General features: G+C 37.1%; 1 protein-coding gene across 1 annotated transcript in view; it reads right to left on the bottom strand.

The window, feature by feature from the left end:
* Nucleotides 1–98: 98 nt before the first annotated feature.
* The window catches only part of LOC126418964 (GTPase-GDP dissociation stimulator vimar), a 97,368-nt gene continuing 73,619 nt past the window's right edge, over nt 99–23,847 (bottom strand). The window contains exons 9-13 of the mRNA XM_050086010.1: nt 21,168–21,288; nt 20,513–20,655; nt 13,920–14,052; nt 4,883–5,157; nt 99–3,630 (exon numbers count right to left, since the gene is read on the bottom strand). Coding sequence (XP_049941967.1) covers nt 3,503–3,630; nt 4,883–5,157; nt 13,920–14,052; nt 20,513–20,655; nt 21,168–21,288 — 800 coding nt within the window. The 3' untranslated portion in view covers nt 99–3,502. The remainder of the gene's footprint in view (nt 3,631–4,882; nt 5,158–13,919; nt 14,053–20,512; nt 20,656–21,167; nt 21,289–23,847) is intronic.

Raw genomic sequence — 23,847 nt, forward strand, 5'->3', positions numbered from 1 at the left:
CTACATAATATCTTTTTCACTATACTTTAACCAAAAAGGAACAAAATGATCAAGTAACACCAAGAATTGTTTAAAATTTATGAATTTTATCTGTGGTCATTACATAATATTAATATTAAAATTACAACAAGTAACAAGAACTTTCTTTCTCAATAGCAATCTTAAACAAGTCTATTACTAGTGCATGCACAAAGCTGTATGCAAAACATACAAATACAATACAGGCTCAAATACATTTTTCAACAATGTTTCTCTTAAAAATGCATGTCTAGAGATCACTGGATCCAGATAAAGTCTTTCATTTTATTTAAAAAATTAAAGCTAGTTTATTATGAGCTTATTGCATTTTTAACATTTTAATATTATCTTAACTGCCATTCCAAAATCTATGGAAAAATTCTCATAACACTGGTATCAAATGAAAGTTTGTCACTAGTACATTAATCCTAAAAATTTATCTGAAGATACTGAGTGACAAATCATTTCACAATCTTAAGTGAATAAGGAAAAAAGGAAAAATCACTGAGGTACTAAATTAGAAACAAAATAATTCTAATAAATAGAACAATAATTGCTTTACTGAGTCATCAACCGACATACTTCTTGTGGCACTGGCACATGGCAAAATAATGAACCAAGTGATTTTAAAACAAACTACTTCAAACTATGGAATAGCCACAACACATTCAGAAAATTACAATAATAAGCAGATGTATATAATATTGGTCAACGTGTGATCTCAAGGTCCCATAATTGAGAAGAGCACATTACGAGTACTGACAATTTCATTATGTATGATATAGAATGGCTTATGGCTCTACAGCCAGTCAGGTTTATGGGAATACCATATGTTAGTCACTTTTCTGCCAGCACTTTTTAATATGAAAATAAAGGCAACAAAATCCAACAACTTGGGCAAGACCAATCTCATGAATGTCATTCCAAGTAATTTAGTTTTAGACAACAAAAGAAATGCCGCAAGTTGATAATATTTTATTGCAGAACATTATCTGGTAATCTTCGCAATGTTTAAATCCATATTATTAGACTTATGTAGTATAAGTGTGTATAAAATAAAGTTTCCACAGAAATGGCAGTGACTCAGGCTGGCTATTATCAACATTTGCAATGACAACTTTACAGCCAATGGGAAATATGATTCGATGCTTTTTTGAGGCACTTCTGTGGGGGGGAAAATAGGTAACTCAGAGCATTACACAGAGATTTCAAGTGGTAGAAAAACTTTTCTATTCTAAATTACAAAAGCATACGATTTGGATCAAGCATGAATAATTCATATCCTTATCGGCCACATGTATGTTGTATACAAGAGAGATACTGCCACTTATTACAATCTCACTCTCTTGTAACCAACAGTCTTATCAGGCTCCAAAGCCCTTGTGAAAAGAATGATTGAAAGGTGATGAAAGAATGCAGCATTAAAAGAAGGAAAATGCTATTTGAAGAATGGAATGAAGCACAGAAAAACAGCATTTTGAATACCATAAAATACATGCACAAACATGAAACAGCGGTAAGTAGTAACAGGAAATAAATGGAAAACATGTTTGTATACAAAACCATTTTTCTATACAAAATAGAGCAGTTTGCTCTTGCAATGAAAGTGTGCGCAAAATACTAGACATATTAGAAAGAACAGTCATTCGAAATTGTACTTTCATTACATGATGCAATATTAATCTTATTGCCTGCTGAAATGCTGCATATGTCTTAACAATTCTAAAACCTCAATCTTTTCTTGAATAGAGCAACTGAATAAATCCCTGGGGAAAGCTACCACAATAATTATTCTCCTTTACTTAATCTGGGGAGGTAGGGTGGGGGAGAGGAAGGCAGAAGGGGGGAAGGGGGAGGAGGGGAGAGGAGAGGAGACCATGCTTTCTGCCATACAATGGTATAATGTAGTGTATCAAATAGTACAAGATCCACCTTAGCAGGGATATACAGAGCACCGAGGAAGTTGTATGCGGCAAGGCATAATATAGTCTTCCCTGGTGTATCAAATATGTCTACAATTCCTTCCAGTAGTCTCACAGGACTACCACAAAATTCACTGATCTCTTTTTACAGTGTCAGTAATGTAACAGGCAAAATTTGGAAGAAAAATCACAAAAGTGTCATAATACAATTACATTAAAGTACCAAATCATCTTTGAAAATATCGGCTGTCTTAGAATTTTTGTTCACACAAGGGAGGGGCCTTAAGCAGTAGGTTAACAGTCTCAACTAATAATATTTATACTGTGTATTAGTTTTCCACAAAGTTTCTTCAGTTTTCTGAAATTCTAAACACTGCTTCAGTGAATTTTAACCCTTTCATTTCTACAATCGAAATGAACTTTCATTACTAAATATTTATTATCAATAACAAATTTCAACCTCAAGTTAATCTAGTCTCATTCATGCAGTCCAGGTAAAAACTATTACTGCCAACACTATATCACATATGGAAAGACTAATGAATGAAACTTGTTATGTTTCGCAAATGTGGGAATATCAAACAGATTATGCAGTCCGCCACATACTCTACACGTTACAAAGCTGAGGTACCTTAGTTATCACAACAGAGATTCACAACCTACAATATGTATTTCTGTTTAGAAAATTCTTGTTTTTGTTCTGAGAAATACAAGTTCAAAGCAATTTTCATATTCATATGCAAGTAAGCTGTAATACACATTAAAGGCTCTCATCTGCAATGCCTCTGCAAGCATAAGACTAAATGCCAAAGGCTGAATAATTTTAAAGCTTTGTGATCTCTAACGAACCCTTGGTCAAATAAAAGCAAACATTACTTATATACAACACAAAGGGTGGTGCAAGTTCCTGAGTTTTCAATATAAGCTATAATGTGGGAAAAACAGTCAGTGTGCTGCTTCAAAGTATTTCTTGTTATCCTTTAATTCAAACATTTTCTCCTGAACTAGCAGGCTTTTTAAAATGGCACAAATGACTAGAATAAGAATATTAGCAAATATTTTTAGTGTAATTAGCAACAGTGAAGCCCAGGAGCTTGTAAGTTTATTTCCTTTGACACTGATAGTGACATGGAATCGAAGATGGGGATAATACCATCCACACAACAACATACATTAGATGTAAATACACGTACACCCATCTTTCAACAAAAATCAACAAGGAATTGCATAAAGTCTTTCACAATGAACTCTAATACCTCCTTGTCAACCAGTAATATCTATCAGTAATAATAATTTTTCCTTCTTATTTAAGACAATAATAATACTTAAAAATGGCAATAATATGTTAACTGTGGTGCCTCTCATGAGAAAGGTTAAATAACAACACAGTTACCGCAAGCAATGAAGATGGAGGTGGAAAAAATTTACATAATAACCGTTCTTGCACAAAGAAATGTGCCTTTCTACAGTAATAAATTATGCTTAAATAGGTAAAATACTGATGGTGTGGAACAAATATGGCCATAATTGGGGATAATGCTAAAATAGTAACACAAATGACATCAGCCAGAATCCAGCATGGAAGCAAGTCTCCTTATCTGATTATGGATATCTGAAATGTCTTCTCTGTTGCACAGTGTCATCATTGCAGAAGGTACACCATTTTCCACTAAATGCTTCTTTATCAGCTCTAAAAGAAAAGAAATAACAAACTAAGTTCAGAAGTTGCATTAACAAGATGAGCTACTTACTTCAGTCAACTTCACTGATAAACAACCATGGTGGTTTCAGAAAAATATAGTGTTTCTACTGTGTTCTTTTTCCAGTCACAAGATTACAAATTTCACAATGTGGGAAAACAGGAGTAAGTCAGTAAAAAGTTAGTACTAAGCCACGGATAAAGGAAAAATAACAAACTAAAATACAATGAGTCAATTATTACATCAGTATAAGACATTACAATTGTTAAGGTACTGCCATAAAAACATCATTACCCCAGTTGCAGTGAGAAATGAAAATTAATTTGTAAGAAATATCACAAATATAGTAAATTTGGTGCAATGAGTTTTATAACCATATTGACCACAGAGTACGTGAAGAAAGATAAAGAGGAAAACTATGCAATTTTTTCTAGAAAAATGGGGAACATGGAAGTTTACTTGAAGAAAAGGAACACAAATTTCTATACAGATCAGTCTGTAGAGGCAGATGAAGTTATTATAAAACCATAATATTCAAGAGATATACATTAATCAGACAAGGTACTTGACAAATGAAATTTATTAGAAAAAGGGGGGAAAATGTAAGAGGAATAAAAAGGAAGTAGTTGCAAACAGCAGCATGGTCACAGGTAAGATCAAAAGGAAAATGTGAATCTGAAGGAGAAAATAGGAGGGAACAGGATATCAAAATGACAAAAGAAGATCACTTGAAAGAGGATACAGACAGATGGTGAATGATGGTACAGGCAAGTAGTTACAAGTAAGAGAGCTGGAACACAGAACTGAAATAATTGTAACATATGGCTACTATAACACACTTACGTGTCACTGTGGGCTATTTGTCTAAACCACATTTCTTACACGTGATTTTGCTTATGGAAATAATTTATAGTGGAATCATTGGAAGTCTCAGAGCTAAAGCAAACCATATGGAAATTTTTCCTAGATCATAAATTGCATGTATTCACTGAGGTACATTATATCTTTTTTTGTTTTTTCCACTTATTTGGTTTAACAAAGATCTAAATTCATAATTATGACTATAATACAGTAACTGAGGATCAAAGTTTAACAAAGTTAGTGATTTTGCCATTTATTAGTACACTTTTATTTTTATAAGCAGGACTGGAAATGTTTCAAAACTGCTGAATGTTAAAAACTGAACCCAAAAGTTAAAACAAGATAGAACAAAAAAATGTGATAAAAGATAAAGGACACTACCTGACACAGAAAGCTGCTCCAACAGTGTCATAAGATTCAGAATGACTTCTCGTGCCAGGGAGCTGCCGCTGCCGGTGAGTAAGCGTGCCACAGCAGGACCGATGCCTGCACTTTCTATGCGCTCTGCTGCTTCTGATATGTGCCTCACTGACGAGGCCACCAATGCCAGTGCCAGAAGTGCCTCATTCTGCATAACAGTGTGTTCTGCAGTCACCATAGCAATAAGGCAAGGCAAAGCACCTGCTGCAACCATAGTCTGCAGTACTTTCTGATCCCTGCAGAAAGTGACACCAACTGTAATACCAGACAGTACAACTAAGAACTACAAATAATACTAAAAAACTAAATCCAGAGTCCTGCTGGGCACAATCTTCTGTAGCCATCAAAAAATTGAAAGTTCTGGACAGAGTAACAACAATATTACGAAAAGGACAGATTTCTACTCACCACTTATGGGAGGCACAGAATTGCAAACATGCACATGGTCACTGCCTCCAGCTACTATGGCCCCTACTTTAGCAGTCTTTTCATTGTGACTGTCTGTGACTCAATGTCTACTCTCTGTACTAATGTAGCCATCTAATTCATCATATATTAAGAGACAGAAATCATATGGTAACCAGTAATTTAAGTGAGCCACCTTTTAGGTTTTTACAAATGACTATTAATAGAAGCTATTGCAATGTGACAGACAGCTTTGTAAAATTTTCACTCATTGTTAAAACAATGGCACCTCACAAATGGTCAAATAATTCATTTACAGTGTGCATTTAAAGAAACAATTGTGAAATAATGGAAATTTCAAATGTAGTTTTCACAGGATTTACAATTTTCATAATAGCCTATCAACAACAATGCCTCTTATTGCTTCATTCATCTTTTATCAATGAATCACATACTGAAAAATCTGTTTGCAATTGGTTTCCAGAATTTCATTGTGGACACTTCATCGATGATTAATTTCGTGACTAAATCAGTTTTAGTTTAAAAAAATATCTATAAGTAGCTAATTGAAGGGCATTGGTGTGCCTTACTACAAGACAGAAGCATCCTACAGAAGACAGTAGTACATTCAATATTGCACGAACTCCGTGAACATTTAACTCTGATCTGTCTGTTTGTTTGCTCCTCAAAGGTAAAGTGGTTGTTTCCATGCATAAAACTGATTAAGGTGAGTGAGATGGTTGTCATAGGTTTGGAATCAGGTGGGTGCTGGTTGAGGTAATGTTCAGCAGCAAACAAACTGTGTATATGGGATGTATGGGGATATGTTAGTATAGTGGGAGTTGGCATCAATTTTGACAAGCAAGTTGTGCAGTGATAGTATTGACAGGCACAGATTTCAGACGATCTAGGAAATGGCTTGTGTCTTATGTAGGAGGGGGTCGTTGTACTATACCTTACAAGTGCTGATCGACTAAGGCAAATATATGTTCAGGGGCACAGCCATTGGAACCAAGATGGCTCCTTCCTGTGCTCACCTTTTCATGGGTTACGTGGAGGGATCATTCCTGGGATCCATTAGCCTTCACCCCTAGTTTGGTTTAGATACACCGATTACACCTTTGCCATATTGAGTGATGGTGAGACTGACCTCTCAAAATTTTTGGAATCTCTAAACACATTCTCCCAATTCAGTTTAATGGTCCTAGTCCAAATCCCATGTCACTTTCCTTTATGTTGACCTATCGTCATTGAGTATTAGCTACATACTTCTGTTCACATTAAATGTACTAACAACTAACAGCACTTACATTTTGACAGTTGCCATAAGTCCATATCAAATGTTCCCTCCCATACAGCCTTAGCATTCAAGGCAAATGTATTTGTTCAGATGCAGACTCTTTACAGCAATACACCACCATTCTCATCCCATCTTACATCCCATCTTAGTCCAGAAGCAGATTTCCTGGGCCATCACATCCAATCCTCATCTGCCGATCCCTCCAAAAAAACAACTTAGGCATACAATTCTCATCATCAATACTATACTGGTTCTGAATTTTTTAATCAGGTACTTTAAAAAAGCTATAACTTACTAAAATCTTGTCCTGAGATGACATTTTTGCCCACCACACCTAGAATAACTTTTTGTTGCACCCGCCCCCCAAAATCTTTTTTCAAAATGTCACAACAGAATGACCTTAGAACTTTGTGCTGTAAAGTAATTTCCCCATTTTCGAGATATGTATTCTAGGTACTCAACAAGTTGACCACTGGAAACTGTGCTGTCACAACTCTGTACAACACTGCGAAATCCAACATCACAAATACAGAGTTGCAGCAAACGCAATTTGGAGGGTTTCGGTTAAAACTTTTCCTGCAGTAGGAGGCTTTAGTATTGTTTCACACGAGTACTGGAACCATTTAATTTTGATTTTAAGATAGGAACCTTTTATCACTGGCTTTTTGTTTTTCCTTTCCCTTTTCTCTACAGTTTGCTAGGGAAAATAAAGGCTGCAAGACTGGCATGGCTATGCGGATCATTCACTATGAATTTGAGGGCAGAAACTAAACCTCCAATGTCACTTGTAATAGAATGTGTAGTGGTTATTAATTGCTTTCCATTAAACTTTTTATCTTTTTCTTCCCCCGTCTTTTGTAAGAGATAACACAATGGGATCTCTATGAATTCACATCTGATAAACAGAAAAACTGTGATTTTGTTGTGACGGATTCAGCCGTTAGCCTCTTTTCACAGTCATACTTCCAGGTAGAGCACTCAACTGGGTCGATCTCTACTGAGTCAACATCATCGATCACTGGAGTTTTCAATTCTCCAACAAGGATGTCGGAAAGATCAGAGACTGTGTTGCCCTGAACTGCTTCTTTGCTTCATCATAACGTATATACCTTACAACTTTAATTTATTGGTTCCTCCTTTTCTCTAGGAACAATGGTTATTGTTTTGTCCAAGCTGGATGGTTATTTGAGTAATAATTATATTCTTCTGGGAATGTTCAGACAGAGGAGAGAGGGAGGAAGATTAGGGTCCTGTCATTCACAACAAGCTTGGAATCGGGAGAATATGAGCAAGAAAATTCGGCCTGTTCTTTCTGAAGGAACTATTGCAAGATTTGTCTCAAATGGTTTAAGAAAATATGCAAGTTCAAGCAGTATCTGGCTCATGAACAACCATGCTTTACTTTTACCAAGTCACTTGAACATTGCATTTGAAAGGAGTTTTCCCTAATTTCTAGCAGGTTTAGCATATTGGCTATGGGACATATGGTCACATGGCGAGGCATATAAAACTTGCCTCTCTATATTAAGGTAACAAGTACTACTACTACTACTACTACTACTACTACAGTAGGTAGCTAAGAAGACAGCCTGTGAGATGTGAGGCAGAGAGCAGGAAAACAGTCCTTCCCCTTGCTCCCATCCATTCTATTGGCTGCCCATGGTCTATATTACTGGTCACCCTGAAAATATAGATTATATGTTCATTGTCTGCTTTCTTGAGCTTCATTGTTCAACATTTTTGGTTTGCCTGCCTGTTTCATATTTTACGTACAGCTCCAGTGAGAAAGAGGAAAATTCTGGTGGACGTGAATGCAAACATAAAATCTGCACTGTAAGCATGAAACAAAGGAGAAAACTCTACCACTGGTGATGTTTTAACCATTAATATAAACCATGTGTAGTATGGAAATTATGCATTTCAGCAGCTGCATGCAAATTAGCAGTATTAATTATTGTTCCAGCAGCTGTACAGACAAACAGACGTGAGCTCTACCATCCTGCAGTCTTAACAGCCTACCTGAATCACTGAGGGTGTTTTAAGGGTCAATATATGGGTTGTATTTACGTCCCACAATAACCCAGGTGGAGCCCTGTGCAATTGGATATGTCTAATAGAATGGATAAGCCTAATGCAACTAGGGTTCAGTAGGTACTTTAGAGAATGCCTGACAGTAACATTTTTTTGCTTCATCAGTCATACACCCCTGAGCTTGCAATTCATCTCAAGTTTTGTGCAATATTCAGCAGCAATGAGGTCGAGATCAATAGCAACAAATTATTTTTCTGTTATATGTGTGTGGTAATCAGCTGTGTTCTAAATAAAAAACTTGTATACCATTTACCATGATTAAAACTGTTGGGGAAAAAATGCAATTACGAGAGTCACTCCAAAAGAAATGCACACTATTTTTTGTAAAAATACAGTTTTCATACTCATGTGTGAAAGTTTTACAGTGTGTAGATACATCCTTCCCGCTTGTTTTCAATCTTAGTTCAACCTGTTCCCATGAGTGGCGTCGTCACAGCATGTCTTCAAGATTGCTGCTACACTTGACGTTCATCAGAAGCAACGTACATAAGGTGTGCCCAATACTCATCAAGCAGTGAAGGGGAAAAATAAATGAGAAAGAACACTATCAAGTAGAGTAAATTTATATTGACATGAAATTATTAATATTTGCAAGCTGTGGAGCACCACAAGTACAAGGCACGGGGATGTCCCTAATACTGGTGACATAAAATTTTCTTGTTAGCCATCCTGAAGATATTTGTAGTCCAACTCCTATGACAACTTTAATTCAAGTCTTTCTGAAATTAATTGGCCATAGTTAGAGCTATCCAAAATAAAATTCCAAGGCTGCTTCTGCGATTTGAGATTAGAAGTGGAATGAGACAAAATCAAGAGGCTTCTCTATTACTACTTCTGTTCTCAAAAATAATAAGATATAGTATATTGGGATTGCGTATTTCTAAAGGGGCTTAAGTCAACCAAAACACAGTTGTGTGAAATTGAGAAAAACTGTTTATTTTGTATAATAATTTTATATGGGCATCTTTATTGGCATTATTATATAATATGACTCAAATGTGATTTTCAGGCTGGAAACCGAATTTCTAATGTTATATTTTGGTAATCATTCCAGGATGACTATGCAGACAAGAAAAAAGAAGTTCCTGGATTTTCCCGTTAAAAAATACACTATACCTCGGGTGAAAATACACTATACACTGGGTGAGAGTACTTTTTTTTGTTAATTGACAATATACTTTCCCAAGGAGCTGTAAAATGTCAACAAAACCCATGGGGGGGAGCGGCAGCGATGGAGATGAATTCCACCAAATACAGCACATTTACTTCCAAAGCATGAAATCGAGACTGAAACATGCTTTTGTCAGCCAATCATAACTCGTGTCATATGATCTCGCCAGCCAGTGACAGCATATATTCAGAGTGATGTAGGGATCGCAACTTGATCGTTAAAATAACATGAACATACAATTAGGAAAACATAATAGTTTAAATTTAGATACATTCAGCATAGCTGCAAGAAAAGATAGCTTTCACATATAAATATTGGTTGTCACTTTTTTTTATTTGTCCAAGGGTGTGGTTAGGCAGAATCCTAAGAGCAGAGCTTAAATTGCTGCAGCTGAATATTTCTGATAAGCAGAATTGTAAATTTCAGTGTTGTGCACCGAACATCTTGTTGGTTACCTGACCAAATACATGTTCCATCAGGCACTTCGACTTTTCCATAGGAAAGCCAATTACATGTGAAATTGCTCAAGAACTCATCACATACCTTTTTTAAGGATAACTATACATTTTGCCATCATTATTGCATAAGTTTTTATCTATGAAAGAACTAAAAAAAATATGAAAAACTAATTATGAAGTTTGGTCTTTTTTAGTGTGTGTTACCCTTTAAGACATATCAAACACAAATGCTCCTGTAAAATATTAAATTGTGGCATAAATGGCTGGACCTCTGGGCCCAAAATTTTTCTAAGTGACTAGTCCTCAATGTGGTAAGTTAGTTTTGGATGAGAGTCAAATCCTTCACAATTTAAGAAATTTGTCACACATTCTCACACATAATTCACCTTGTGTAAAAGGGAATTTACTTCGAAAGTAATACTTCTCAAACTGCCACTCACAATATTTTCCCACAACCCGTTAGAAATGTAAACAGTTGTGACATCACACTCATTGAAAGCAATTTGTTGTTACAAAGTACTGCAGAGTCCTTGTCCTAAAGCATTTTGAAACATTTTGCTGTCAGCAGTCACTTGTGTGTACACTACATTTTTTTGTTGTAAATGGTGTACTTTCTTTGCAACTAAAGTTTTATTTTGATGTTATTCTCTCATTTACATTTTATTGCTTCAGGATTATTCTGCAGTAGTGAGATAAAGTAAAATTCTTTGTTGGAGTATCAGTTCTTACCAGACAAATTACGAAAAATGCAACAGAGAACTAAAACAATGAAAAAGTCCTAGAATTCTAAAAAATCCTTCAGGTTTTTCCATATTTTTCCCAGATGAAAAAATTCCCAGGTTTTTCCTGGATTTCCTAGTTGTCCCATGGCAAGTAAACCCTGTAATTATTAAACCTGGAAACTGATACCTTAAAAAAAATTACACACATATAATAAGATAATGAAATCACACATTCCTTTTTTTTTCACATCATCATCATCTCAACTGTACACAATACTAATGCATCATTCTACAACAACAACCAGTGTTTGACTCTTCATTCACTAGTTGTCTCGCTTGTCGTTCCTCATAAACAACTTCAGAATTTCCCCACAGAATGATAGGTGTTCATCCTTCGCCATATTTGACTTAATTTGAACCTTTTCTGATGTATAAGCTAGCTTTTCTGGCACAGTCAAATTATCACATCACAGACCTGCACATAAAGTGTGACTGATCAATCCTTGACCATTTTACAAGTTGTAATACAACCTTTCCTTGTATTATCAAATACAGAATGCGAAAAAGTTCTGATAGAAAATATCACCTTCCCTTGTCTACCAAGTTTCTTCAAAAATTTTGTTCTTCCTGTAGTGCGGCTGCCACCATTACGAAGTCTTCTATTTCATTAGCAGCAATCTCTCTAATGAGAAATTTACTTGGTTTTGAACCCGTAAGAATCATCCCTGCAGTGTCATGCACCATAAAAAATCCATCCTGTTTCCTTAAATCTATCCTGTTTCCATAATGCCAAAATCCCTATCAGAGTGTAAAATGTGTGTGTCCTCTCACTGGTGAATCTTGTTCAATCTCCCAGAACCAGTTGAGTACACTCTTTTTATTCTGAGCCGAGAAGTTCTCCAAGAACAGACAAAATTTGGAGTATTACTTTTGTATGTTCTAAAAAGCACTCATCGTATTACAAATAATCAGAAAACACTACTGCCAACCTATAATGCAATGCACTTTTAATTGCATGGATAACACTGTACAACAGTTGCAGCATATTATTTTTCTTGAGGACACTACTGGTAACACTATCTAGAAAGTAGAAAATATTAAATGGCATGCAGAATCATCAGTGCATCTACCTAAGCATTATTTTCAAAGGGGGCACGAGTTACAACTTATGCCTCTTTGCTTTTAAAAGGGCACAAGTCACTAATGCCTCTACAAAAATAACATTGTTTTTCAAAATCCTGAATCCTGTAGACTCTTCACTGAGGGATTGGTAACTCATTTTTAATATCAGTTTGTGCAGTTACAAATGTAATATCTGAAGCAGTAGCAAACACCAAATTACAGACTGATGCCCTTTTAAAAATACGTGATTAATTTATGCATTTGACACTCTCATCGAACACAAACTAGGGAATGGGGTAAATGATGGCAGAGAGAGGAATGTCAGTCCTCTCAACCCCTCACTTTTCCTTCTACTATAGCTGCCAATAATAAGGCTTTCACTCAGTCCAGCTAGATCCACAACTGAGTGCACACTGTTGCCACAGCGTCATTTCTGTATATGGATGCTTTACTTGACAAAAATGTGCTTCATACATGCTGCTGTCAGATGTGGTTACCACTTTGTTGCAATCAATCAGCTGCTTGTGTGTTTGCTGTATGGTAATGTTTGCTTACTATTATCCTGCAGGGTCATCAAAATATGCAAAGCTAATATTTACAACCAACAAATTTAATTATTATCATGAGCAGATGAATAATGATGTGCTTAATATGGTTTAAGAAGGGTCACAGATAATGCACATTATCTTTTTTTTTTTTTAATGATAAAGAAGGAGACAGCTTCTAATTACAATACACAGAAGAAAGAAATTGTGCAGTGGCTAGAAAGAAGAATAACTCAATTTAGTAAAATTTCTTAAAAGGCTACTGTAATTTGGGCCTGCTGTACAAAAGTAGTGACTGGGTTGAGTGTGTAAGCCATGCTAAACAAAGGGATCAGAGAAAATTTTGTAGAAGACACTGCCGTTGCTTCTAATGACTGCTCAGACGCTGAACTGCCAGATACGCTCAGATCGTCATGAACAGAACTGTTAAAAACAATAAACTACAGCAAATATTATGTTTCTGATTTCTTCTTTTTCCCCAAATTTGCAAACGCTACTCCCTCTCTTCTCTTGCTTTACAGATTTTTCCCCTTTCGTCTCTTCCCTCAACACATTATCACTACACGACCGAACAGCTGTTGGGCATCTACACATACACATTTGTCGACTTCAGTTGCAGATAGCACAGCAGACGACTCATTATTTTATGATTTGTACCAAAGTTATGACAAACAAGCAGTGCTATTGAATTCTTAAATGCTCACATAATCAACAATGAAATTATTTTATAAGTAGAAATTCAAACAACAATACATTAAACTTGGAAAGACTCAAGAATGGAGATACATTAAACTTGGAAAGACTCAAGAATGGAGCTTTGGCCGCTTTTTCATTGCAATATTTTCGGACATTTTCTTCATGTGTTGTTCCACAATCATAACAAATGCTTTAAAAGAAGTCACTGTCCATTTATAGATGTAAAATCTTTACTGCAATGTGCTATTAGCCAATTTTGATTAAAATGTTTTTTTCCAGTGAACACTTTGTGATTCATTATGCACAGCCTATCCTTATATCAGACAGCATTTTTTGCATTACTGTTCACTGTCAAAGTTTGGCTCAACATGTGCAGCAACATGCCGTAAGACTTGCAATTTCTGACAACAGAGGTCTCCCCTGCAGTTATCGTTTTTGTTGCTCCCTAGCATAAAGTGCTGTGATATCTCCACAAGTGATTTACTTACCTGCTATTTTTAATAAGCCAAGCAAGAAGCCTGTTGGCTTCACCCTGAACACCAGGGTGGTCCTCTGTTGCACACCAAGAAACTAGTCTCCTAACGAGCTCCGGTTGTCCACCCAGTTCACAAGCTGCTGCTACTGCAAAGGAAATTTGAGGCCTGATTCACTGTTCCAAAAAATTTCATCAGTCATGCAAGAAAACATTTTTCATAAATATTGCTCAAATTAAATTATGTAAATTCAGTGCAGTGAGTGCAACCTAGGATTACATGATAGATTGAGATTTAATTTTGATATGGCAGATTAGTGACTATGATCACCAACAGTAAAATCAAACTGAAACACAAACTTGTGTGTGTGTGTGTGTGTGTGTGTGTGTGTGTGTGTGTGTGTGTGTGTCACAATTAGGGTGACAGAATATGTAACTAACTTAACAGTACACACCAAAGTGAAGAGAAGCATTCACTACTCTCTGCATACAGGCAGGAAATGAATATTAGAAAATATTCTTTGCATGTATTAATACAAATATTTCATGGATACTCTGTAAATTTATGCATAGATTTTGGGTTTCCAGCCAGGTGGCAGTGTTGAGATACTGCGGTGTTTCAATGAGCATCTATTCACACTCTTTTTGAGGAGAAAACAAAAACTGAAAATCTAAGTAGTATGAGTAACCATAAATTCATATAAAAGTCATTAACCATTTGCAAGATCTTGAAACATATGCTGCAGGAACTTCCAGAAACAACTGAAGAGCTCAGAACTTCAGGAGGGTGGTCCTTAACCAAGGACATAACACCATTTTATTGCAAGGATTGCCCAGAAAATAATACCCTGCCTTCTTTTTCCTTTGGCAGTTATTTATTTCACACAATGAAAATTACATACATAAATGAATGATGTTTTATCCACACACCCGATTTTTCCATGTAATCTCCTTCCACAGAGACACAAAGGTCTTTATGGTCTTTCAGTTCCAGTTCTTGTTCTGCTCAGGAAGACATTCCTAACTGTGTGAATTGCTTTGCCTTCATCCTCAAAATGGCCCAGACAAGGGGATTCCAGAATGAGCTATGTCAGGGCTGTAGGATGGATAGGGTAACACTGTCCAATCTTGCTTCACAATGTGTTCAGAAAGTCTCAAACCTGTGTGATGTCTAGCATTATTGTGTCAAATCAAAGCATATCCTGGATCGTTATGGTGCGGAAGTTGCTGGAAACTCTTCTCGAGTGTGGTTAATGCATTCACATGTCCCTCCGAATTAATGTTACTGCTCCTTGGCATTGCATCAATGAGTACCACACCCTCAAAGTCTTAAAACACAGTCATCGTGATGCCATCAGCAGAAGCACTCACTCTGATTTTTTTCTCCTGTGAAGAGTGAGGATGATGCCATTCAAACACCTGTCTTCTTGTTTTGGGCTCAAAATGGTGAATCCAAGTTCCATCACCTGTCACAAACCGGGATAAGAAGGCTTCTCCTCAGCTTCAAAACTTGCAACAACAAATGGTTCTTTTCTGTCAAATTTGTGTTCCATCGCAAAACACATTGCCAAGTACCTGTGAATGCAGATAATCACACTCACAGTTCCTTTGGCAACTGACAGCAGAAGCAGCAACACCACCACCACCACCACCACCACCAAGTCTTAACGCATCAGCTGTTGCAAATGAGACCTTAAGTACACTGCAGCATGTCAGGTGTGACAGCCGTGCATTATCTCCCTGCTTGCTGCAAATCATAAAGGTCCACCAGACCACCTTCTGTTGGCCTCAAGCTCTGTGTCCATCGACCAACTGTACTACAGTGTCTTTCTCCACAGCAAGGAATTCAATGCCTACACACTGCTTGGAATGTACATCACTTATGGACACCACTTTGCGACATTGCCAGAACTCCACTATCTGTTAGTAGGGACAGAAATTTCGCACGCACTCTGAGAACTTCAAAGAATTTGTACCTAACATTTTGCATTTGCAACATTGTTGTCAAATGAGTAAAAAATGTGGGACATTACTTTCAGACAACCTTTGTACAGGTAGGTAATATGATTAAATTGTGTTTGAAAAATTAAGTAGATACATGTGGGGCAGGATTCATTTCCTCATCACATAAACAATATCTGCTCCTACAGCTATTATGGAGTAATACATCTACTCAGCAACAGAGACAATTTTTGTTCAACATTAAAGAGATGTAACTTTACATTTCCACAGTTGCTGAGCTTTTCAACATGTTACTTAGTCCTCGCCAGTCTCGTCCAATCCAACCTTGAGCTCTATCTCCCTTTCTTTTTTCTTTTCAAAATTAATATTTTTAATATACTGAAAATATTTTCACAAAAAACAGACAGTAGAAGTATATGATACCTCTGCACAAGACTTAATATGTAAATATGGGATTACAAAGGCACAAACTTGTTAGTAATAAAAAATTTAGACTGGGTAGAATTAATTAGTCACTAAAAGGCAATAATTCTTTGTCCATTTCAGCTGTGTTTTGCCATAGTTGTTATCTCATTGTCATTGTTTACATCTGGCATGTCCGAGTACAATCAATCTGACAGTTTGTGAGAGCTCATGCAATTTTGGGCATCTTATTATCAAATGCTACATTAAGTAGACAAACTTTTAACAATATGAAAGGGAGGAATTGTGTGGCAGATGGGCAAACTCAAAGAAGATTGCCAGGTATTAATACAAATCGGGCTAAGTCCTTTATCAGAAGTATAACTTATCAATTTATGCAAGCACTTACGAGTTCAAGCAAGATACGTTTAAATAAACGGTTCTTTTTAGAACCTGTTCTGACAGTTATTTCAGTAAATATTGGAAGTCATGTCACAACCTAAGCAACAGCTATTTCAAGAACTGTTCCATGAACAGAAGTGTGATGTACTGTGCACACAAAAAAACTCACAGATACCCAGCAAAGATGACAGAAAATACCCAGTTTGCAGCTAGCTGCAGAAATACCTCACGCTAAATATGGAAGTGCTATTTTCGTCAAGCCAGAAATCCAAGTCTTGAGTGCCTATTATACACATGACAATAACAACGAGATCATCGCCTACGAACTCAGCAACTGTGTGATCACGTAAGTGGACAAGCCTCCTTCCGAAAAATTCTCCTTTGTTCCTCCTAAAAACTTTGATTCGCAGAAGATATCTGTGGTAATAGGGAATTTTAATAGCCACAGCCATGCTTGGGGATACACTGAAGAAGATGAAAATGGTGAAGCCATTATATCTTGGGCTTAAACTAACTCCATCTCTCTCATTCATGATAGTAAACTACCTCCATCCTTTGACAGTGGAAGGTGGCAGCGAGGGTACAACCCTGACCTCTTATTTGTGATTGAAAATGCAGTGCAACAGTGCCACCAATCAGTGTGTCATGCCATACCTAACACACAACATAGACCAATAATGTGGCGACTTCTTCCATCATAAGACCCCCAGAAATTGGTTTTAGATGAAGGCATAACTTCAAGAAGGCAGATTGACTGAAATTTTCTAAAATGCTGGACAATAAAGTTCATACAATTAAGCCTGTGCCTGAAGAGTATGAACACTTTGTTGAGCTTGTTAAATAATGCTCATAAGCATGTATCCCAGAGGCTGCAAGACAAACTACCTGCAGGATGTAACTTCAGAAACAGCTACATTGCTCAAGGAGTATGATACCCAATACAATGAAAACCCATTCAGTGAGGAAACCTCTCAAATAGCTAGATCTGTCCTCTCCTCAATCTCCGAGGCAAAGACAACACAGTGGGAGAAACTGATGGAAGACTGTGATACGAGTAGAAGTAGTCACGAGGCCTGGAAGCTTCTGAAATGCTTGAATAATGACCCTTCACAAGCGATTATGCATGCAAATGTCCAAGCCGAGCTGATCAAATTGCACACCAGCTCATACAAAATGGGAAACCACCTTATTCAACCAGGCCTGGTAAGAAGACATGTAAGATACGACCTGACCAAGAAACCGATACTCTGCTTCAACCATTTACCCAGGCTGAGATGGATCTCACTCTGAGTAAATGCAAAAATGGGAAAGCAGCAGGCCTTGATGATATAAGAGTTGAGCAGATACAGAACTTTGGGCCGATAACAAAAGTGTGACTGAGAGACCTAATGAACAACTGTGTGAAATCCTGAAAGATTCCTAAACTTTGGAGGAAAGCCAAAGTTATAGCTATCCGCAAGCCAGGCAAGGACCAAAATGATCCTAAAAGCTACCGCCCTATATCTCTCCTATGCCATCTGTATAAATTACTTGAAAGACTCATCCTACACCGACTAACTGAGAAGCTAGAGACAACATACATTCCACAGCAGGCTGGATTCAGATAGAGAAAGAGCTGCACATCTCAAGTGTTGAAACTAACACAGCACATCGAAGATGGTTTTGAAAGGAAAGAGATCACAGGAGCTGTATTTATAGATCTAACAGCAGTTTATGACACAGTTAATCATAGAAGACTTCTTATGAAGTTGTACAATGTCACTAAAGACTACCAGCTAACCTGTTTCATAAGGAATCTCCTTGAAAGTATAAGATTTTTCGTTGAATTCCAGGGCAAAAGAAGCAGATGGAGATCACAGAAATACAGATTACCGCAGGGAAGTGTGCTTGCTCCAGCTTTGTTTAACATCTACACAAATGATCAACCACTACCTAAAGGAACACAGAGCTTCATCTATGCAGATGATTGTGCTATCACCGCCCAAGCCCGCTGCTTTGAAACTGTTTAAGAGAATCTGTCCTAAGCATTGAGAGAACTGTCAGCTTACAACAGGGAAAACCAGTTGAGACCAAATCCTGGAAAAACACAGACTTGCACTTTCCATCTTAAAAACCGGCAGGCAGCTACAGCCCTCAAAATCACCTGGGAAGAAACATCACTAGAACACTGTACAATCCCAAATACCTAGCGGTCACCCTTGACAGTGCATTAACATATAGGAGGCACTGCCTAAATGCCAAGCAAAAAGTGGCATCCAGGAACAATATCATCAGAAAGCTAACAGGCACAACATGGGGATCACACGCCAATACTATGAGAACCTCTTCCCTTGCACTGTGTTACTCTGCCAGAGAATACGCAAGCCCAGTGTGATTCAATTCTTGCCATGCCAAAACAGATGTCACTCTTAATGACACTTGTCGTATCTTTCCTGGATGCCTGAAGTCTACTCCTCTGGATAAACTGTACAGCCTCGCGGGAATTGCACCCCTCGACATCCACCGAGAGGTAGCAGCAAAAAGCGAGAAGAAAAAAAAATCAGAAACGTCTGAAGCTCACCCCCTATATGGTTATCAACCAACAAACCCACAACTAAAATCCAGAAACAGCTTCCTCAGCTCTACCGAGGTTCTATTTGGGGCACCACAGCAATGCCGAATTGAACTATGGTGTGCAAGGCTTACCAGTATTGTAGGATGGATTACACCGAGCAAAAGACTACCATCTGGCTACACAGATAATTGGAGTACAAGGAGATCCCTCAACACACTATGCTCGGGTGTCACGAAATGTAAGAGCAATTTGATTAAATGGGGTTTCCTAAAGGAGCCGCCACTCTGTGAGTGTGGAGCAACGCAGACGACCTTCCACCTGCTCCAGTGTACCCAATGTCCAGCAACATGCACAATGGAAGACCTGCTACATACAACACCAAATGCAATAGAGGTCACTAACTTCTGAGCGGCAAAAGAGTAAATAATTGTCTTGTAAATACACACACACACACACACACACACACACACATAAATATTGTACATTATTTTATACATCGTAATTGCTTCTGACATGAATAAACAAATTTAAGCAAAATAATTAAACTTGCCTTCATCTAAAATTTTGCAAGAGTATTCAAAACACTATAGCTACCCCAGAAACAAAATGGATTCTAGCACATATGTGCCCATGACAAGCAACAGACTTCAGGTTTTCAACAGAAAAGATAAGTGCATCATTGGGTAGTGCCTATTCAATGTCCTGAAGTGTTTAAATTCAGCTGAGTGGCTCCAAGAATGCAAGAGACAGCCAGATTTCTTTTTGAAAAGAACTTTTGTAAATTAATGACATAATCAGTTGTATATAAGAGGAAGAACTGAAACCTATAATAACTACAAAAAATTACTGAGTGTGCTAGGGCTCATAGGCTTGAAATAGAGTACTTAAGACCTCTGAAACCACACACCCTTTCTTCCAGATTTACAAGGAAAATACAATAGAGAAATCTGTGATGCAGTAAAAGAATTGGGATAATAAACCAAAACTGAAGAAACATTTAAAGAAAAATGTGGTTTTGACTACATCACATAACTCACTTCCATTTTTTTAACATCCTCACCCTCCGTTTACAGATGATCTGTGTGTTATTCTAAGCCTCAAGATTTCAACTGTTAAAAGTGTTTTAAAAAAATGCGGCTGTTATCTTTAATTCTGTTAAATTTGCTGTTTGCCAACCTACCTCATTACTACTTTTTCTTTATTGTCCGTCTTTTTTACATAATACCACACATCCACTAACACAGAATTTACTTCCTACCCAACAACTGCACAGACAGACCGACACTAACCTTGACCGTCGACAACCATTCGTAAAGTACCCAACAGTTTGAAAACAACAGGGAACGTTGGGATCTCAAGCATAGGTATCACAGCGTCAACAAGACCATCAGACAGCACTGCTGCTTTATTCTGGGCTGGAATCACCAAGTTCCTGAAACATAAGAATTCACCACTTGGCAACTGCTGCAAGGGAAGTATGAAGTTTATTTAACACAGTGGTAAATTATAATAATAATGGAAAATAACAGATAAAGCAATACATTAAATAAGGGAAAGGCTGCACTGGCAAGACATCTTGTCATGGCCACAGTAGTGTGTGTTTGGGTATCTGTGTGTATGTGTATGTGAAAGTGTGTACTGTTGCTATAAAAAGAGCTAGTGCTAGGAAACTAATGTGAATGCCGTTTTCTGTTATGTGTTTCTGTGCACTGAACATTAATTCATTATAGGTGAGTGGTTGGCTCCGACTTATTTTACTAAGTAGAATTTACATTCACAACAAATTATTTCTGTATATTCCTTGAAATATATTCCGATTACTAAAAGAAATGAAATGACACACCATTGGAAGAAACATTTGCAATTATTTTTACTTGTAGCCACAAATCCACAAAAGGGCATTTAGTATTATTCCGTTTCAGTAATAAAGAAACAAAGCTTTACCTGAGTGCACTGAGAAGTGCATGCTGCAGTCTGATATCACCATCAGGAGTATTGTTTCTTTTCAGTAGAGCCAGGAGCTTCTTGCTAACACCAGCTTCAACCATCTGGATGCAATGTTTGTCTAAGACAAAAGGTAGGAGTAAGACATTTATTTATTTAAACAATGGAAACTCCGGGCTGGAATATAAACAATAATAAAAAACTTCCTTCTTAAATTTAGCATTATAATGAAAGCACTCCATAACAATTTACTAACATCAGCACTTCACAAAATTTGACGAAATAATACATAAAATCAGAATGAGCCACAGCTTACCAACTCGTACAAGAATCCTGAAGTCTTAGGCACTGTGGGTATTTATGTAAAGAAATTTAATTTTGTTGCTACAAATATTTTGAAGGTTGTTACTTTCAAAGAAGAGAAATACTGAAAGGGAGGGGGGGAGGGAGGGGCGAGCTAGAAGACTAGTCTTTATTTTTACTAGCACAGATGTTTTGACATCAGTATTTATCTCTGCACCTGAAAGCATGCCTGTGTGGTTCTGCTTCTAATCGATGACAAAAGTTGGTTACAGCAGCTTCTAGTGCCATTTTTCAGAACTTCCATTTGCTTTGCACTCAACTGTAGGCCACAGGCAATTTCATGGGTCCCAAAAACTGAAAAAAATGTGTGGCCTAGATATGGTAGTCCCTGCACACATTGCCAGGCAGCTCTTACCCCACCCGTGCACAGCTAAATTCCAGTCTAAGCTAAAAGAGGTGTGTGTGTGTGTGTGTGTGTGTGTGTGTGTGTGTGTGTACAAGGGTGGGGTCAAAAGCTAATGTGCAAGTGCCTTTAAGTTGTGCCTGTCTGCAACTTAACTTATTATTTATTTAGCTACATATCTTGCATGGCTTCATGAATATGATTACTTTTTGCAAACATGATACATGGGGATCCTACTTGTTACATGTAATAATTGTAACAATCAAACATAGCAATCAAAATTTAGTAAATTCTTTACACACATTAGTATTACAATGATCATTAGTTTACCATGTACCATAAATCCTAATTATTACAAAATCATTTTATTTATTTATAAAGACACTTGAAACAACATATGTCCTAATTATTATAAAATCATTTTATTTATTTATAAAGATACTTGAAACAACATATGTTTAACTTAGAAAAAATAGTTTTGATGTGAAAAGCATATGGTTAATAATTTTCAGGGAATCTTGCATCTTTTTATGCCATATCAGCCCATTCCTGTACAGGTTTCAGTCCATCATTTTTTTGTTCTTTGTCTAGAGTAGGTGCATTTGGATCTGGTGGTGTGGTCATGTATATCACAACATTTACTTACTTTAGTTTTCTGGCAGACAAAGAATGTAATTAACTGATTGAAGTACAAGGAGTAGATTGAGTACACATTTGTGCTGTATGAACACTTCACAAAAAGATTCTCTATAGCCTACTCCATGTATTATATTTTTGCTCTTTTTCATAGCAACAACACTTTGTTAAGATGTATATCTGCAACACCATCCCATAATTCTATGCAGACGCTAAGACAGGGGATAGATTTTATATTTACATCATTGATATTTCGCAGTCCACCTTACAGCGGATGGTGGAGGATACCTCATACCAATAATAGTCATTTCCTTTCCAGTTCCACTCACAAATAGAACAAGGGAAAAACAACTGTCTATATGCTTCCATACGAGTCCTAATTTCTCATGTCTTATCTTTGTGGTCCTTAGAGGCAATTTATGTTGCAGGAACAGAACCATTCTGCAATCAGCTTCAAATGCCAGTTTTCCACATTTTCTCAAAATTTTCCGCAAAAAGAATGTCGCCTTCCCTCCAGAGATTCCCACTTGAGTTCCTGAAGCATCTCCGTAAGACCTGCATGTTATTCGAATTTACCAGTAACAAATCTAGCAGCCCACTTCTAAACTGCTTTGATCATCACATGCTTGTTCTGTTTCATATTGCTTTGCAATGTTGCACCCAGATATTTAAATGATGTGACTGTGTCAAGCAGGAAGCGAAAAATGCTGCCTCCAAACATTAAGGACTTGTTTTCCTACTCATCCACATTAACTTACATTTTCTACACTTAGCTTTAGCTGCCATTCACCACACCAACTGGAAATTTTGTCAAAGTCATCTTGTATCCTCCTACAGTCACTCAACTTGACACCTTACTGTACACCACAGCACCATCAGCAAACAACTGTAGATTGCTGCCCACCCTGTCTGAAAAAATCATTTAGGTATATAGAGAATAACATCAGTCCTATCACACTTTCCTGGGGCACTCCTAACGATACCCTTGCCTCTGACTAACACTCAACATTGAGGAAAATATACTGGGTTCTATCAATTAAGAAGTCTTTGAACTCACATATCTGTGAACCTGTTCCATATGCTTGTACTTTCTTTAACAGTCTGCAGTGGGGCACCACGTCAAACACTTTCTGGATATCTGCAAATATGCAATCTGCCAGTTGCCCTCAATCCACAGTTCCACATTACACCATGTGAGAAGACAGCCAGCTTATCTTGGCACAAGCGATCCTTTCTAAAATCACAATGATCTGTGGACATAGGCTTCTTCACCTCAAAAACGTTGTTACATTCAAACTGAAAATATGTTCAAGGATTCTGCAGCAAACCGATGTTATG

This window comes from Schistocerca serialis, chromosome 9 (assembly GCF_023864345.2).
Source record: "Schistocerca serialis cubense isolate TAMUIC-IGC-003099 chromosome 9, iqSchSeri2.2, whole genome shotgun sequence".
Lineage (NCBI taxonomy): Eukaryota > Metazoa > Arthropoda > Insecta > Orthoptera > Acrididae > Schistocerca > Schistocerca serialis.